Source organism: Triturus cristatus, chromosome 1_1 (assembly GCF_964204655.1).
Source record: "Triturus cristatus chromosome 1_1, aTriCri1.1, whole genome shotgun sequence".
Classification (NCBI taxonomy): domain Eukaryota; kingdom Metazoa; phylum Chordata; class Amphibia; order Caudata; family Salamandridae; genus Triturus; species Triturus cristatus.
Window position 1 is genome coordinate 22,295,348 of NC_140579.1, and position 17,519 is coordinate 22,312,866.

The 17,519-nt window shown below is 47.2% G+C and overlaps 1 protein-coding gene across 1 annotated transcript in view; it reads left to right on the forward strand.

The window, feature by feature from the left end:
• SLC7A8 (solute carrier family 7 member 8) overlaps nt 1–17,519 on the forward strand; it is a 125,250-nt gene that overhangs the window by 78,029 nt on the left and 29,702 nt on the right. The window contains exons 5-9 of the mRNA XM_085642895.1: nt 4,241–4,366; nt 6,953–7,106; nt 8,451–8,574; nt 14,116–14,219; nt 15,715–15,811. Of these exons, the coding sequence (XP_085499021.1) occupies nt 4,241–4,366; nt 6,953–7,106; nt 8,451–8,574; nt 14,116–14,219; nt 15,715–15,811 (605 nt within the window). The remainder of the gene's footprint in view (nt 1–4,240; nt 4,367–6,952; nt 7,107–8,450; nt 8,575–14,115; nt 14,220–15,714; nt 15,812–17,519) is intronic.

A 17,519-nucleotide genomic window follows, 5' to 3' on the forward strand; every position in this document is an offset into this window, starting at 1 on the left:
GAGTCCGAGCCTAATTCCGGGTGCGGGACCCGACCCTACACCATCTTTCTCCCCCTTCTTGCTATTCTCTGGTGCACACCAAGTGGACGAGAGGCATGTGCTGCTTTGTTTCTCCATGTGGAGGCGCTGCTGTCGGTGGGGCAAGGATGGATAAAGATGGCGGCTGCAAAGCGTTAACTTTCAGCTTTTTAAACTTGGAAAAACAAGGACTGAAGTTACATTAAAAAATATAAAATTACTGGATGATTCTAGGGATGGGTGGGACTGCTTTATTCATGTTTCTTAGATGGCTACTTCTACCTTTTTCAAGAGACGCCACTTGTTGTCTAGGAATACCTTCCCTTTATCATTTGGGCATGGAGAAAGGCGACGGTGTCCTGGGGTATGATCCCCCCCGCCCTCTTCACATTAGGTTGACTCCTGCCATCCTGAAGCCACACCAGACGCCAATGAATGACATGAAATAATGGATCTTTGCCCAAGCATCTTGTGCACAGCCTATAGTGCTCCAGAGGTATGCCCTGTTCTTGTTTATTGGCATTGCCCAGTCTCGTCTCTCCATGAGTAAGGTGATTACTGAGGTGCGGCATGCTACTTCCTGGTTCCCTGCCCCTGCCCTGGGCACCCAGTGCCAGGAAGGTGAAATCCTCAGGGGTCGGAAGGTTTTTCGGTAATTCCCATGCAACTGCTTCTAAGGGGGGTAAGTGAGAAAGGCCTTGATTTCCACTTAAAGAGTAGAGGCCAGCATGCCAGCCCAAAGAGGAAAGACGGGCACTAGAGACCATGCCAAGAAAAACAGGAGACCTTGGCAAGCCTTTACAGAGAAACGAGCATAAAAAGCTGCCAACTGAGAGTGTGTGGGTGAGATCGATGCCTGTACTAAGATGTAAGCCGGATGGCCTGTCTCTAACAAGCATTGGCACAGCCAATAAGTATCGCCTTTTGGACCTTATAAGTGTGTAGCCATGCAGCACATTATCCTGGATGCTGTGTCGCCATGGACTGAAGAGGTATACAATTACTACACACTGGGTCATGCAGTGTGATTCAGGAATACATGCTTGCCTCAGGAAACATTTGCACAGTTGTTATTGACGTACAGGTGTATGATACCAAAAGGGCAGTGTTGGATGGATCTGGTTGCATTAAATATATTATACTAATGGTGCAATTTTTTTTTAAACTTTGTGTTTATACAGTTATACACCATCCTGTAAAACGCCCTGGAGCCAAGACTATACAAAACTATCTAAAAAAGTATCTCTACGCAAACCTTGGTGAAATCGGACCATTTTAATTATAGTTCTTAAATAAGTCGCAAGCTTCCCTGCCATGTGTTCTTGGTATTATACTGAAGATAACCTCATGGTTGGGTGGGCATGCAACAGCGCAAGACAAATTGTTGTGAGATAAGCACTGCAATCTTACTGTAAGCTCCCGATTACAAAACGCATCACCTCATTCAAACAACAAAGCGATTACAAATTACTGTAATAAAAAAAATGCTGCATTCTACGTAAAAAAAATTGGCTTTAGAGACATCACTTCCAGGTACCAGAATGTCAGCTAGAAGGTGATAAAAGGCTGACTTTGGTGCAAACCAAACAGGCATGCTTCAGAAAAGAAAACTGTTCAGTGTGGCTTCCTTGGTTGAAACCAGGGCTCCACGATATGTTGAATTACTGCAACAAGTGGAAGAAAGCTCAGCATACAATCAGCACACACACACACACACACACACACACACACACACACACACACACACACACGTGGCCCTGTGCATAGCCAAACAAATAACTATAATGAGAAGTATAAACCGTACCCAGTGACCTAAGAAACCCCTCATCATGACACAAAATTAAAAAGACCAGCGCGGTTTATGCAATCAAGAGGATTTAAAGTGATGGCAGGCGGATGAGACTTCTCGTTGAGTCCTGAGTCGGTATCTCTGCACTACAGAGCAGACGGCTGCCCACCCTAGGGAGGCGAGGCCTGTAGCAGCTAAGCACTAGGCATGAAGCCTATGTAGGCACTTAATGCCAGAGCCAATGAACAACTGAAGAGAAATGTCTTATCCATTCAAAAACCATGGCTCAGTCTTTAGCACCCATGGCCTGGAAACAAGGAACAAGTTAGCAGTCTGAGAGGATGTGGCGTAACACACAGCTGCCGACTCTGTGACGGGGAAACCAGCTTTGAAACTCAGCATCGGCTCTCCCTGTGCCTACAAAAACAAAAATGCCGATTGTAACAAATAAAAATAAAACAATGCTGAATCGAAATAAAATAGGGAACACTTGGATTCCGGAAGTGCTGCCGCTGCTGCTCCTACGGCGTGAGCGACACTGGTGGCTATGCCTGGGTATTGGGAAGTGGGCGGGGTTCGGCATTGGCATGTATTTATTGTTAATTTTAAAAAAAGGGGGAATTCAGTGTGTGTTTGAAAAAAAAGAATGCCGTCAGTGGAGCACGGCAATCAAAGTAACCAGTGTGTTTCTCAAATAAAACAAAATGTGTATGCTGTGTGTTTTTAAAAAAATTACGTCAACAGAGCGCGGCAATCAAGCTAACCAGGGTATTTCTCTAAAAAAAAAAAGCATGTGATGAAACATCAGCTGCGCCAGCTTGCCTCAGAAAGCCAACAAACACAACATTCCAAACAGACGAGCCGAGGTAATTGAAAAAAATAGTGCACTGTAATCAACTCAAATGAGAAGAAGCAAAATAAGGCATGTAACAGGGCCAGTAGCCATGGAAAGGAGGGACAAATGACCTTGCTTTACCAATGAAAAGTAAGGAATTTTGAAAGGCACACAAACTAACGAATGACAAGCGATGGGTGTGTTGAAAGCTCCCAGAGGAGATACAGCATATCTCAAAGAGACCGCTCCTCTTCTGCTAAGACAAGACCTTAAAAGGGCCTGACTGGCCATAGCGGGCACCAGGCGTTTCCCCTGTGGGCGGCCAGTGTGGAGGCCTGTTCTGGGCCCCTGGGGGCCGTTTTTGTTACCAGGGGGCGGCAATATCGGCCCATGTAACAAAATCAGCCAAAACCGGCCTTCCCAAACAGCTCGGCCGCCCAGCCCCCTCCCCCGGGGGGCAGCCAAGCAGTTAGCCAGGACCTGTTTCGGTTCCCCGTCCGGCCCTGATTCCACCCAATGTCTTAAACCTGTCCACATGCCCATTTAGAACAACCACTGAATTTTAGACGTTTTGTTATCATATTTAGAACTTCTGTCCTGCACCTGCTGTTTTTTTGTAAAGTTTGTTCCCCTGGGGGTATAATGCTTTATGTGTTCTTGTGTGTGGTAAGGCTCTCACATAATAATATTCGATTTTCTATGCAAAACAGACCTGATTGCATGTAAGCATGCCTACATTTAATACTAAGGCATGTATTTAACAGGCCTAGGATCTAAAAAAGTGGACTAATCATTTAAATGATCATGTTAATTGTGTGTTCTTGATCACCATATTTTCTACCTAGAAACTGCATGTTTTTGTTACTGTTTAAACTGTTAAGACAGAGAAAAAAATTGCTTTCAACTTCCGTAGTGTGCGTATTGTAAACAAAACTACAAAGGAGAAGACTTTAGAAGGATGAAGGGAGAAACAGCATTAGCTGCTGTATGCATCTGTAAAAGGGCATTATTTGCACATTTTAATAGTAAAGTAGGAGCGGTGCACGAGTGACCCCGCCTCTTTCCACAAGATATCGTTGGTGATCTAGGTATATAAGCTGCAGGGGCAGGGTTACATACATGGACCGGCTGCCAAGGAGAGATGCTGACCGGCTGACATGATGACCGCGTATGTATGTGGTGAAACTCTACATGGCGTCGCATAATTAAGGCACAGTATACTAATGCCGCCATACATGTTAATTGGTTGTCAATATCTAGACATATGAGGTAGGTAATAGAATCGTTGGATAGGTATGTGTGATCAGGGTTTACCTCCCATTACTCCTGATCTGCGAATTATAATAATTATGATTATTCAGATACGCATAATTAATTGGTAGCCAGTTACTGCATAGTGAATATTAACATGCTAGTAAAACGCCATTCATTGTGTGTGCATACTGATTTAGGGCTACTAGGGCAGAGCTCCACTTTATCATGTCTGACCCCAGATACTCCCTGTTTTGCAGACAATTCCTCGCTAGACAGAAGGCAAGAGACACCTGCCAGTTGAACACACTATATTTCATGCTGTTTCTGTTTGCTCTGTTTTGCAGTACTTTTGACGTGGGTGAACTGTTACAGCGTGCGATGGGCGACAAGGGTGCAGGACATCTTCACGGCTGGCAAACTGCTCGCTTTGGGACTTATTATTGTCATGGGCATAGTACAGATCTGCAAAGGTGAGAGGGATGTCTTGTTGGTCTGTGCACTCACGAGAGCGGGTAGTAGAGATGGAAGAGGGACTTGGGGGAAGAGTCAAAAGTACAGAGTATTTCAACTTCCGGGTCGTAAAGGTGCATTAGGTTTCAGCTGGCTCCTTTACAGTGGCAAGAACAGCTCCCATTGGTCTACTTGAGCAATTCGAGGCAGTGCTGCATTTGAGACCTTTTGTGAGTTTTTATGCAGGCTCGCTAATGCCTGTCAGGAGGGAATGGCCAATATGATGTACGATACATGTGCAAATGGGAAAGACATATATGTTGTACTTTGACATGCGTAAATACTTGTGTTTGTGTTACACTTATGCAGAAGGGGTTCATGTATGTCATGCATTTGGATATATGCAGAAGGGAAAGGAAGATGTGCTGTTCTTGCACGTATGATTTTTTTCAATGACTCTCTCATGAGCCGAAAGGAAAAGTAATAAAATCTAAAGAATTAAATCAATATCAACCTTATATTTTTTACCCAATGCTTGTTGAAGAAGTAGCCCAGAAGATGCCTTAGTTAATACTCATGAGTGGCGTTTATTTGTAAATGCAAAAAGCTGGAAAACAACTGCTCACATAGCACAACATATATTGAGAACGTTTATGCAAATACTGAAAAAATAGAACAAATGTGACTTATGTGACCTCAGTGAAAGGGACCAGAACCAACATATAGTAAAACACAAGTGAATGTATTAAAAAAAAGTTATTGGAATAAGAAGGATGTCTTTGATTCTGATTCAGTGTTTCAGATCAAAGACCAGAGTCTTTTCCAGTACATTCAAGACTATTCTTATTGGTTGTCGACGATGATTCGACCTCACTATGCATATGGGGTCTCTTCAGGACGGAGAATTCTGGGGACTACTGGTGCTTAAGCTCCTGTCGTAAGTACCAAGGCTTTGGTGGCAATTTCTTTTATTTTGTTTTACCAATGGTCTACACCCTCAAATCATGGAATCCGGGTGACTAATACAAGATAGGTGCAATAAGTCACCTTTTTCTATTTTTTCAATATTTGCATAAACGTTCTCAATATATGTTGTGCTATGTGAGCAGTTGTTTTCAAGCTTTTTGCATTTACAAATAAACGCCACTCACTTTGGCTGAAACGAGTATTAACTAAGGCATCTTCTGGGCTACTTCTTTAACAAGCATTAGATCAAAATATAAGGTTGATATGAATTTAAATCTCTAAATTGTATTACTTTTCCTTTAGGCTCATGAGAGAATCTCTGCAAAAAATCACATATTTGCAACAAGTGATAAACTTTCCTTTAAAATGAGTTCCTTGTGAACAATTGTTTTTAGCTGACTAGCTATTACCCCGTTCACATGGACATATGGGCTGCTCTTGTGTTTTTGATATAACGTTCTTGGGCGTACGTCGTGGGCACAGGCAATCTTCTGGATGCTTACGTGCACTGAAGATACTTGGATGTATTGTGCACCACCTTGCATAGAAAGGAAAGGTGGAATACATGTGCTTACGTAGAAGGGTAAATTAAGGCTGTGCTCTTTGGCTTGTATAGAAGATATGTTTTACTTTTACTTGCACAGACGGAGCAAACGGTGGCTGTTTTGTGCACACGCTTAATCAGACAATAATGCTCAATGTCTTGTGCTTGGGCTTGTGCTGAAGACACAGATGGGTGTGTTGTACTTTGCCTTGTGTAGCAGAGACTAATGGCTGTGTATTACTTCAGCTTGTACAGAGGGGGAAAACAGGTGTGTCACATTTGGGCTCAGGCAGAAATGAAGGAGGGCTGTGTTGGACTTCTAAAGCAATGATGGGTTTACAGAAGTGAGATGGGAATGTGATGGATTCATAGCCCTGAGCACTTCTGCTGCCACAGGAGGTTTCTTGTTGGATGGGATGTGTTTTGGTTGCTGCAGAAGGTACTGGTGGTTGAATTAAAAGGGTTAGTAAACAGAAGGGACCAGCGGATAGGGGCGAGAGTCAAAGAAACCAGCAGATGAATTCTACTTGGGCTTGTGTGCAATATACAGGTGCAGGACTCCTACGTCTGCCTGTCTAGAAGGGACAGGCGGCTGTGCTGTACTCTGGTGTGTTCATAAAATGTGTTCTAGTTGGACATATACAGAGAGAATCGATGGCATGGTTACACTTCAGCTTAAATGGAAGAGTCATGCGGACGCGCTATGTTTGGGTGCACACAGTGTGTGTTCTACTCAAGATTGACCCACAGGGATAGTTAGATTCGTTGAACTCAGGCTTATGCAAAGGGGTAGATTAGGTTTGTGTTCGCAGCATGGGTGGGTTGAATGCTTTGTATTCATGAATACTAAGAAGGGTTTGAATTGGGGGCGCTGTCGTCTGTAGATTAGATATAGTTTACGAATACAAACTTCTTGCTGTAGTTTGTATTTACGCTTATGCAGACGGGGAAGGCGGATGTTTTGCACTTGAACTCATCCAGACGAATGTTTCTCATGGATTAATATTTCTTGTCCCACTGCCCCATTTTCTCACCTCTTCATCTTTATGCCTCCACCCCTAATTCGCTGCTTCATCTGCATCTTGCTACGTCCCAGGGGAATTTTTCTGGCTGGAGCCGAAAAACGCTTTTGAAAATTTCCAGGAGCCGGACATCGGGCTGATTGCGCTTGCCTTCCTACAGGGCTCTTTTGCATATGGCGGCTGGAACTTCTTGAACTATGTCACAGAAGAGCTGGTTGACCCTCACAAGTAAGTGACAGTAAAAACTGAGTTACATGGGTGCGCTGTTCATTGGCGAGACCTCATCTAGAAGAGGTTCTCCTCCTTTGAGATTTCATAGTATCGTCTCCATCGTAGGAAGCCCGTCTGAAGTCGCTTGTTCAGCTCGAAGGCTGCATCTAGAGCATTCGTTTAAATGATAGAGGTCACACGTGGAAAATAAGATAGCGGACCAATGAATGGCATGTTGGCATCCTGTAAACTACAGCAAAATAGCGTAGCACATACTAGGGACAGTGGTAAAATAGGTGACCACAACAGTGCATGATATCATAACGATGGCTTATGAAGAGGCAGCTCAAGAAAATACAAATGCTGAGACTAGTGGGCCAAAGGGATGTTGGATATGACATAACCTTTCCTATTTCCGTAGCACAAAAGGTTGCACCCATCAGCAGAAGAGTAGCCCTAGAAAAAGGTCTCCGTGTGAGACTGAAAACGCCAGATAAAAAGCTTGCAGTGGGAGCCAGTGGGCTCGAGAGTAAAACGTCTGTAGTGCTAGCTTTAATGAGGCGGTCTGGGATCAATGTTAGAATATAACTTCTCGTTGTTATCAGGCAGAGTTCTAGAGTTTCTCTGGTTTAGGAGCATACCTTGTTCCTCTTTTCAGTATTTTGGGGGGCTGACTGGTTGGCAGAAATTTACTAAGGCTTGCAGTCCATTTATGGAACTCCTGAGGGTAAGAAATAGCTTAACCATAGCAGCGACACTCCAGGAACCCCGGAACACCAGAAAGATTATGCCCATGGCTGGCCACTTAAGAGAGGCAACTCTCCCAAGCCTGCCAGGCTTCGCCAGCCCTGACCGTGAGATGCCAGCCCCAGAAAAGCTTCACCTCCTCTAGTTATTGCCTTTCTGGTCGTCTTCTGTTCAGTGGTCTCGACCAAAAATAAACAAAAATGACACGCGGCTGTATGGCACGAAGCCTGAATTACCACTTTGTCAAGAAATGTGTATTATTCCATTTTACTTTAACAATATTGTACCAAATGGCCACAGCAGCATTAAACCCTTCTAAGTAGAAGTGGCCTTGGAAATCTCTCCCAGACATCATTCGCTTGATCCAAAGCTGCCGATAGAGCACCATAGGTCTTTTTAAGGATAGCCGGTAGCCTTCATTTTGTTTTATGTTACATTCAGTGATGTAAATCCTATTTGGATACATATCTCTGGAGGCGTAAGTGCTAACGGGGGCGGAGTCACATTGTGCACACAAACCTTTGTTTGTCTGTGATTGGCTTGAAGCCTTCCCTCCTCCTGTATACTATGAGTTTTTCACCAGCCCGTACTGACGTCTGCTTTTGCTCTTTGCAGGAATCTACCCCGGGCCATCTTTATCTCCATTCCACTGGTCACATTTGTGTATGTGTTTGCAAACATTGCTTACATCACGGCAATGTCGCCAGAAGAACTGTTGGCCTCCAATGCTGTTGCTGTGGTAAGTGCATTCCACCCTCCTCTGCTTTGGTCTTTATTGTGTCATCTGCTGTGCCGCCTACACTTCATGATCCCTACTGCCTCCTCTGCCTGCTAGGGTGCTATGCTATAGCTGTGACTGCCACCTACTGCTCTTTAATTTCCCTACTGCCTTCTCTGCCTGCTAGGGTGCTATGCTATAGCTGTGACTGCCGCCTACTGCTCTTTAATTCCCCTGCTGCCTCCTCTGCCTGCTAGGGTACTATGCTATAGCTGTGACTGCCGCCTACTTCTCTTTAATGCCGCTGCTGCTTCCTCTGCCTGCTAGGGTGCTATGCTATAGCTGTGACTGCCGCCTACTGCTCTTTAATGCCGCTGCTGCCTCCTCTACCTGCTAGGGTGCTATGCTGTAGCTGTGACTGCCGCCTACTGCTCTTTAATTCCCCTACTGCTTCCTCTGCCTGCTAGGGTGCTATGCTATAGCTGTGACTGCCGCCTACTGCTCTTTATTTCCGCTACTGCTTCCTCTGCCTGCTAGGGTGCTATGCTATAGCTGTGACTGCCGCCTACTGCTCTTTAATTCCCCTACTGCTTCCTCTGCCTGCTAGGGTGCTATGCTATAGCTGTGACTGCCGCCTACTGCTCTTTAATTCTGCTGCTGCTTCCTCTGCCTGCTATGGTGCTATGCTATAGCTGTGACTGCCGCCTACTGCTCTTTAATTCTGCTGCTGCTTCCTCTGCCTGCTATGGTGCTATGCTATAGCTGTGACTGCCGCCTACACTTCATGATCCCCTACTGCTTCCTCTGCCTGCTAGGGTGCTATGCTATAGCTGTGACTGCCGCCTACTGCTCTTTAATTCTGCTGCTGCTTCCTCTGCCTGCTATGGTGCTATGCTATAGCTGTGACTGCCGCCTACACTTCATGATCCCCTACTGCTTCCTCTGCCTGCTAGGGTGCTATGCTATAGCTGTGACTGCCGCCTACTGCTCTTTAATTCCCCTACTGCCTCCTCTGCCTGCTAGGGTGCTATGCTATAGCTGTGACTGCCGCCTACACTTCATGATCCCCTACTGCTTCCTCTGCCTGCTAGGGTGCTATGCTATAGCTGTGACTGCCGCCTACTGCTCTTTAATTCCCCTACTGCCTCCTCTGCCTGCTAGGGTGCTATGCTATAGCTGTGACTGCCGCCTACACTTCATGATCCCCTACTGCTTCCTCTGCCTGCTATGGTGCTATGCTATAGCTGTGACTGCCGCCTACACTTCATGATCCCCTACTGCTTCCTCTGCCTGCTAGGGTGCTATGCTATAGCTGTGACTGCCGCCTACTGCTCTTTAATTCCCCTACTGCCTCCTCTGCCTGCTAGGGTGCTATGCTATAGCTGTGACTGCCGCCTACTGCTCTTTAATTCCCCTACTGCCTCCTCTGCCTGCTCGGGTGCTATGCTATAGCTGTGACTGCCGCCTACACTTCATGATCCCCTACTGCTTCCTCTGCCTGCTAGGGTGCTATGCTATAGCTGTGACTGCCGCCTACTGCTCTTTAATTCCCCTGCTGCCTCCTCTGCCTGCTAGGGTACTATGCTATAGCTGTGACTGCCGCCTACTTCTCTTTAATGCCGCTGCTGCTTCCTCTGCCTGCTAGGGTGCTATGCTATAGCTGTGACTGCCGCCTACTTCTCTTTAATGCCGCTGCTGCCTCCTCTGCCTGCTAGGGTGCTATGCTGTAGCTGTGACTGCCGCCTACTGCTCTTTAATGCCGCTGCTGCCTCCTCTACCTGCTACGGTGCTATGCTGTAGCTGTGACTGCCGCCTACTGCTCTTTAATTCCCCTACTGCTTCCTCTGCCTGCTAGGGTGCTATGCTATAGCTGTGACTGCCGCCTACTGCTCTTTATTTCCGCTACTGCTTCCTCTGCCTGCTAGGGTGCTATGCTATAGCTGTGACTGCCGCCTACTGCTCTTTAATTCCCCTACTGCTTCCTCTGCCTGCTAGGGTGCTATGCTATAGCTGTGACTGCCGCCTACTGCTCTTTAATTCTGCTGCTGCTTCCTCTGCCTGCTATGGTGCTATGCTATAGCTGTGACTGCCGCCTACACTTCATGATCCCCTACTGCTTCCTCTGCCTGCTAGGGTGCTATGCTATAGCTGTGACTGCCGCCTACTGCTCTTTAATTCCCCTACTGCCTCCTCTGCCTGCTAGGGTGCTATGCTATAGCTGTGACTGCCGCCTACACTTCATGATCCCCTACTGCTTCCTCTGCCTGCTAGGGTGCTATGCTATAGCTGTGACTGCCGCCTACTGCTCTTTAATTCCCCTACTGCCTCCTCTGCCTGCTAGGGTGCTATGCTATAGCTGTGACTGCCGCCTACACTTCATGATCCCCTACTGCTTCCTCTGCCTGCTAGGGTGCTATGCTATAGCTGTGACTGCCGCCTACACTTCATGATCCCCTACTGCCTCCTCTGCCTGCTAGGGTGCTATGCTATAGCTCTGACTGCCCCCTACACTTCATGATCCCCTACTGCTTCCTCTGCCTGCTATGGTGCTATGCTATAGCTGTGACTGCCGCCTACTTCTCTTTCATGCCGCTGCTGCCTCCTCTGCCTGCTAGGGTGCTATGCTATAGCTGTGACTGCCGCCTACTGCTCTTTAATTCCCCTACTGCCTCCTCTGCCTGCTAGGGTGCTATGCTATAGCTGTGACTGCCGCCTACACTTCATGATCCCCTACTGCTTCCTCTGCCTGCTAGGGTGCTATGCTATAGCTGTGACTGCCGCCTACACTTCATGATCCCCTACTGCTTCCTCTGCCTGCTATGGTGCTATGCTATAGCTGTGACTGCCGCCTACTTCTCTTTCATGCCGCTGCTGCCTCCTCTGCCTGCTAGGGTGCTATGCTATAGCTGTGACTGCCGCCTACTGCTCTTTAATTCCCCTACTGCCTCCTCTGCCTGCTAGGGTGCTATGCTATAGCTGTGACTGCCGCCTACACTTCATGATCCCCTACTGCTTCCTCTGCCTGCTAGGGTGCTATGCTATAGCTGTGACTGCCGCCTACACTTCATGATCCCCTACTGCTTCCTCTGCCTGCTAGGGTGCTATGCTTTAGCTGTGACTGCCACCTACTGCTCTTTAATGCCGCTGCTGCCTCCTCTGCCTGCTAGGGTGCTATGCTATAGCTGTGACTGCCGCCTACTTCTCTTTAATTCCGCTGCTGCTTCCTCTGCCTGCTAGGGTGCTATGCTATAGCTGTGACTGCCGCCTACACTTCATGATCCCCTACTGCTTCCTCTGCCTGCTAGGGTGCTATGCTATAGCTGTGACTGCCGCCTACACTTCATGATCCCCTACTGCTTCCTCTGCCTGCTAGGGTGCTATGCTATAGCTGTGACTGCCGCCTACTTCTCTTTAATTCCGCTGCTGCCTCCTCTGCCTGCTAGGGTGCTATGCTATAGCTGTGACTGCCGCCTACTTCTCTTTAATTCCGCTGCTGCTTCCTCTGCCTGCTAGGGTGCTATGCTATAGCTGTGACTGCCGCCTACTTCTCTTTAATTCCGCTGCGGCTTCTTTTTCCTGCTCTGTCCGTGTTGTGTGGCTCACTAGGCCATCTGTTTCGGGGGAACTCCTGGCCTGTTGCTTTGCAACTCAGACTAACAGCGGCTGCTACTTCAGCTTTGTAGATGCGGAAGTCTTCAGTCCCACGTACTTCTTCTCTGGTGAATTGAGTGATGTTATTTTTACAATTTTTGAATTAGCAAACCAGGCCGCACCCCGACTCCTATCCCTGTACGGCAGCTTAGTATCTTCCAACTCAATATATTTTTAACAATCACTGTTGTTGTTTTTGTGTGTTCATTTCTCTGTATAGGGATGTCTCGTGCCTTGCTTGGCGTTTTCCTAGTCTTTTGTTGCGTGCAGGGCATGCTGGCCTGTACCTTTTATCTGGAAATGCAGGCCTCTGCCGCTTCCTGCTTAGAATCCGTTGCACAGGGATTACCCACAAATCTTGCCACCCCTGAGGATTTCACCCTCCTGGCACTGGGAGCCCAGGGTATGGGCAGGGAGCTAGGTACCAGCATTCGACACCTCAGTATCACCTTACCCTTGGAGAGACGACACTGGGTAACACTAGTAAACAAGAACCGGTCATGGCACCAGAGGACTGTAGGCTGTGCCCAGGATGCTTGATCAAAGATCCGTTCGATCCTTGCACGGATCGCCCTCTGAATACAAGTTACTGCAGACGGGCAATCGCAAAGCATCGCCGAGTCAGGAAGAGGGGGAGACAGAGACGGTCCCAGTTGCATTGCATGTAGGTAGGGAGTGCAGAGGGTGGCCTTACAAGGACTGACTCTTTCAAGGCCACGTGGGCCTCAGACAGGACAGTCCGATGAGCCCAAAGCATGTATCCTGAAGCGGTGAAACCGATAGAAGAGTCGAAGGTGTATTTGGAGAGATGTCTCCTGGGAGAGTGCAAGATAGGAGTGGAATGTCGGATGCCTTAAGATAGATAGACCATGGTAGCCTCATCGAACTGTATCCTGCATTCCACTTTGGCCGTGCAAAGAAGCAAGCGGTTGTAGACGGATGGGTCAGAGGGCTAGGATTTAACACAACAATAGCGTGATCAAAGCCCTCTGTTTACCACCTAAGATTCTGTTCAACAGCACGTTGACAATAATTCGCTTTGAGGGTGGAAGTGGGCACGAAACAATGATTCGCTTACAAAGTCCTGGGTAAAGTGGGGAAGTAGGCGACATGGAGTAATACACTGGAGTAGGAGATTGGTGATCAGTAAGAGTTATCGAAAAGTGAAAAAAGACCTAGGAAACAATAACTCCTTTGTAGGTTACTGACAGTTTTTTATTGGGCACGATTCTTTCAAAAAATTGTCTTTCCAGGAGACCAGGGCAGAGGCACGGCAGAGCTCCTCTGGGAAAAATCTCATATTCACTCTTGGCCACCTCTGCCATCAGTGTCCTCCCTGCTAGTTACATAATTCTAAACTTTTCCAACTTTGCTGTTCGCATGAAGCGTGGATGACGCTAGAATCATCAAGAGTTGCGTGGAAAAGAACGCTTGAGTTTCCTTTCCTCACGGTCCAGTTGAAAAATAGAATAATTATCCAGCGATGTCTTTGATGAGACCTTTGCATTTTTCCTGCCTGTTCCTTCTGTTGAACTGTGTATCATATTTAACACGACTCTTCTCTATGTCTGAGATCATTCGTGCTTTCTTCTCTTTTATCCTACCTGGTTCAACTGCCCTCCCTCCTCACCTCTTTCAAATGTCCTCTCGCCTCTTTGCCCTCTCCCTTGTTCTCAATGTTCTACCCTCTCTCTTTTCACTTTGCTCCCCTTTCAAACTCCCTTCTTACCTCCCTTGTCGCTCTACTTCCACCTTTCCTGGCTGGGGGCCTTCCGTTCACATGTGTTGCCACGTACATCGCGCTCTTCTGGTGTAACTTCAGTCTCCATTTGACCTCTGTGCTATTTTTCTCTTCCTTTTTTGTCCACCATCATACCATTCTCATGTCCGTCTCCTTTCCCTCTCTTCCAGACCTTTGGTGAGAAACTGCTTGGCGTCATGGCTTGGATCATGCCGATCTCAGTCGCCCTGTCCACCTTTGGAGGCGTGAATGGCTCGCTCTTTACATCCTCAAGGTAAAGTATCGTCTTAGTGTGAGCAAACCACGCTAATACCTACTGTTCGCCCAGAGGGCCCCTGTCAGGTTGTATATCACCATGCTGCCAGGAGAGCATCGGCTGTTGTTCTAGGACCATAGCATGTGTACATGTGTGCTGTGATTGGCTGCTGTAAGTTGGTTGTGTTTGTTTGAGTCTTCTATAATTCATGCTTCAAAGCATTAAGTCTTCAAAACCAAGCAGTTGTCCAGGAGAGAGTCTGAAAAGTCCATAATATCAAGAAGTCCCACAGTATTATTGCCGCACAGGAGAGTAGACTGCCACCGCTTAAGGTACATGGGGTTTTGGGCCGTTGAGAAATGACAGCTACGCATGGCGTCTGGTTAGGACTGTAACGCTGGATTCTCTTATGGGTTTTGGAACACAGGCTCTTAAAAGCCAGAAGAGCATTTTACAGTGAACCTGGGTCTGTATTTGGAAGCCAGTACATTGATTTTGAAGTGGACTACACAGAGTGAAATAACCTTGTGCCAAAGTTCAATTGACCACCGTCACTACACACCAAGTTGTCTCTATCCGATTTGATGGAGTGACAGAAGGAGTAAATGATATCCCATGGGTTACCAAGTCGCCCGCAACATGACTATGCCTGGAATGAAGGGAATTATACGATAGAACCATTCTTCTGTGCACTTGTGTAATCTGCTGGCATCAGCATGTAACAGGAGTTCTCTCCACCCGTTTAATTTGCATACGTACTCCAAACAAAAAAGTACAAATAAAGAATACGGGGAGCACCTGCGGTAATAATTCCATTAAGACTTAACCAGTAGGTACCTCTCTGTGATTCAAGAGCTACAAGTTTAGCCTGTTGGCAATCCATCCCAGATGTGATGTCCTCCATACTGAAGTGGACAAAAGGCAGTGGTCTTGGGGCAAATCTGTTAGTTGCATTATTCGGATGTTAAAAGTAAGGTCAGGGCAGTGGCGGCTGGTATTTGAAGGCGGTGAGGGGCAGATCATTGGGGGTTCTGGGGGGGAGGGAATGAAATATAAAAAATAAAAAAAACACTTACCTGCCTGCCAGTGTCGTCGCCGCAGCCTCCTCTTAGTCCACTTCCCTGCTTCCAGGGCAGGAAGCGGGAAGTACCCGGCTCCTAGCCTCCAGATAGCGTTAAGTTTGTTCTGAGTGCCGTGCCTTTAGTGACACTGCTTAAAAGCAGTGGGGCAACGCTACTCCGCCTTAGCGGAGGAGCTGCCACTGGGTCACCTCATTGGACACTTGTGGTTCCTTCTAAAACCAATGTCTTTTCTCAGAAGTATATTCTGTGTGATTGTTCTTGGCTGCAGAATGTACATCAGGGCAGCCCCAGCTGTGTGAGGCTGTTCACAGGCACGCCTTGTTTCTACATGTGCTGTGGTAGATGCATTACATCATCATCTGTTCACACACCTCTTCCTAGGCGTGTGAAGTTTTGTTCACCTTTGACCTCGTTCTTTTGTTTCCTTATAGATTATTTTTTGCTGGCGCTCGTGAAGGTCACCTGCCCAGCATCTTGGCCATGATCCACATCAAACGTTGCACCCCCATCCCAGCATTGCTCTTTACCGTAAGGAAGCATGATGCACTGTCTGCCTAACTCTTTCTTCTCCCCTCTCAACACTTTACCATTAATCATTTAAGCCGAGTACTCACCCACCTTTTGGGTCCTTGTTAATCTAATCATGGCTACAACTCACTCCATGCAGCACCATATGCATCCTACCCTCTCACCCATATTGATCCTCATATGTTTACATCCACTGTGCATCTCAGCTGCCTTTTACTGTTCAGAAATCCACGATTTCCAAAGCATACTTATCCATTACTTCCCCTCCCCCTCTGGAATCCCCAAAGGCCAGCCATTCACCAATCCACGTGTTCCAAATGCCCCACCGAGCAGTCGGTGTCCTCTGGCAATCCCAACCTCGCTTTTCCCACTGTGTATTGTCTGCAAACCAGGAAACCGTCGGTTAACCCCCATTGGTTAACCCCCATTGGTTATAGTGTACCTCACAGTTATCTTCTTTCCTATTCGTTTGTTTTTGGGGCATTTTCCTCACCTTCACGTTCTTCCAAGAGCGCGCCATCCCACCCTAGACCGGCTGAGCCATCACCTTTCCCTACTTGCACTATCTCCTTCCTTTTCATATTTATCACGTTTCCCCCATTCTGTCGTTTTTTCCCCTCTCCATTGGATCAGCCTTCCCCATCCATCTTCCATTGCATGAACCATTTCCTCCATATTGTCTCCCCCTTCTCTTCCATTCTGTAATTGGCTACAGCATCTCGACAACCAGTCCATTTGGAACGAGAGAGTGAGAGAAAGGGGAAATAATGACGAGAGAGACAGAAAATGGAATGTGGGAGTGTGTATGAGAGCGAGAAGGAAGTGTGAGAGAGATTATGAATGACAGAGGGGGCTGCACATGAGCATGGCAGTGAAGAAATGACTCCAGTTACAGACAATGAAAATTAAAAAGAACTATGAGAGAGAAAGAATTCAACCACAACATAGAAAAGGAGAATGAGAGGAAAGGGAATACATGGGAGAGAGAAACGCAAGACAGACCCAAGGTGTGAAAGGAAGATAAACCTGCAGTCAACAGAAAAACGAAAAAGAGAAAAATGGTACATGCAAAACGCACAAGGGAGCCAATGAGACTGGGAAGGGAGCATGTGAGAGGCAGAGAGAGGAAAGGGGACAGGTGAGCGATCAGGAAGAGGGAGAGGTGCTCGCGAAAGCAGGAAACGTTAGTGAAGGATAGAGTGACCAGAGAGGGAACAACAGCATGATTGGCAGAGACAAGTGTGCACAGGATAGAGAGAGAGGTGGGATGAGTGAGAGGTGGGATGAGTGAGAGGTGGGATGAGTGAGAGGTGGAATGAGTGAGAGGTGGGATGAGTGAGAGGTGGGATGAGTGAGAGGTGGGATGAGTGAGAGGTGGGATGAGTGAGAGGTGGGATGAGTGAGAGGTGGGATGAGTGAGAGGTGGGATGAGTGAGAGGTGGGATGAGTGAGAGGTGGGATGAGTGAGAGGTGGGATGAGTGAGAGGTGGAATGAGTGAGAGGTGGAATGAGTGAGAGGTGGAATGAGTGAGAGGTGGGATGAGTGAGAGGTGGGATGAGTGAGAGGTGGGATGAGTGAGAGGTGGGATGTGTCGTAGTGAGGAGGAGGTTGAGTACCTCTACTATGTGACTCCCGGCTGCACCTTCAGATTACCAGCCTGTCGAGAAATGTTGTTCTTTCCTGATGGGACGGGCTGCTGCCGCCTAC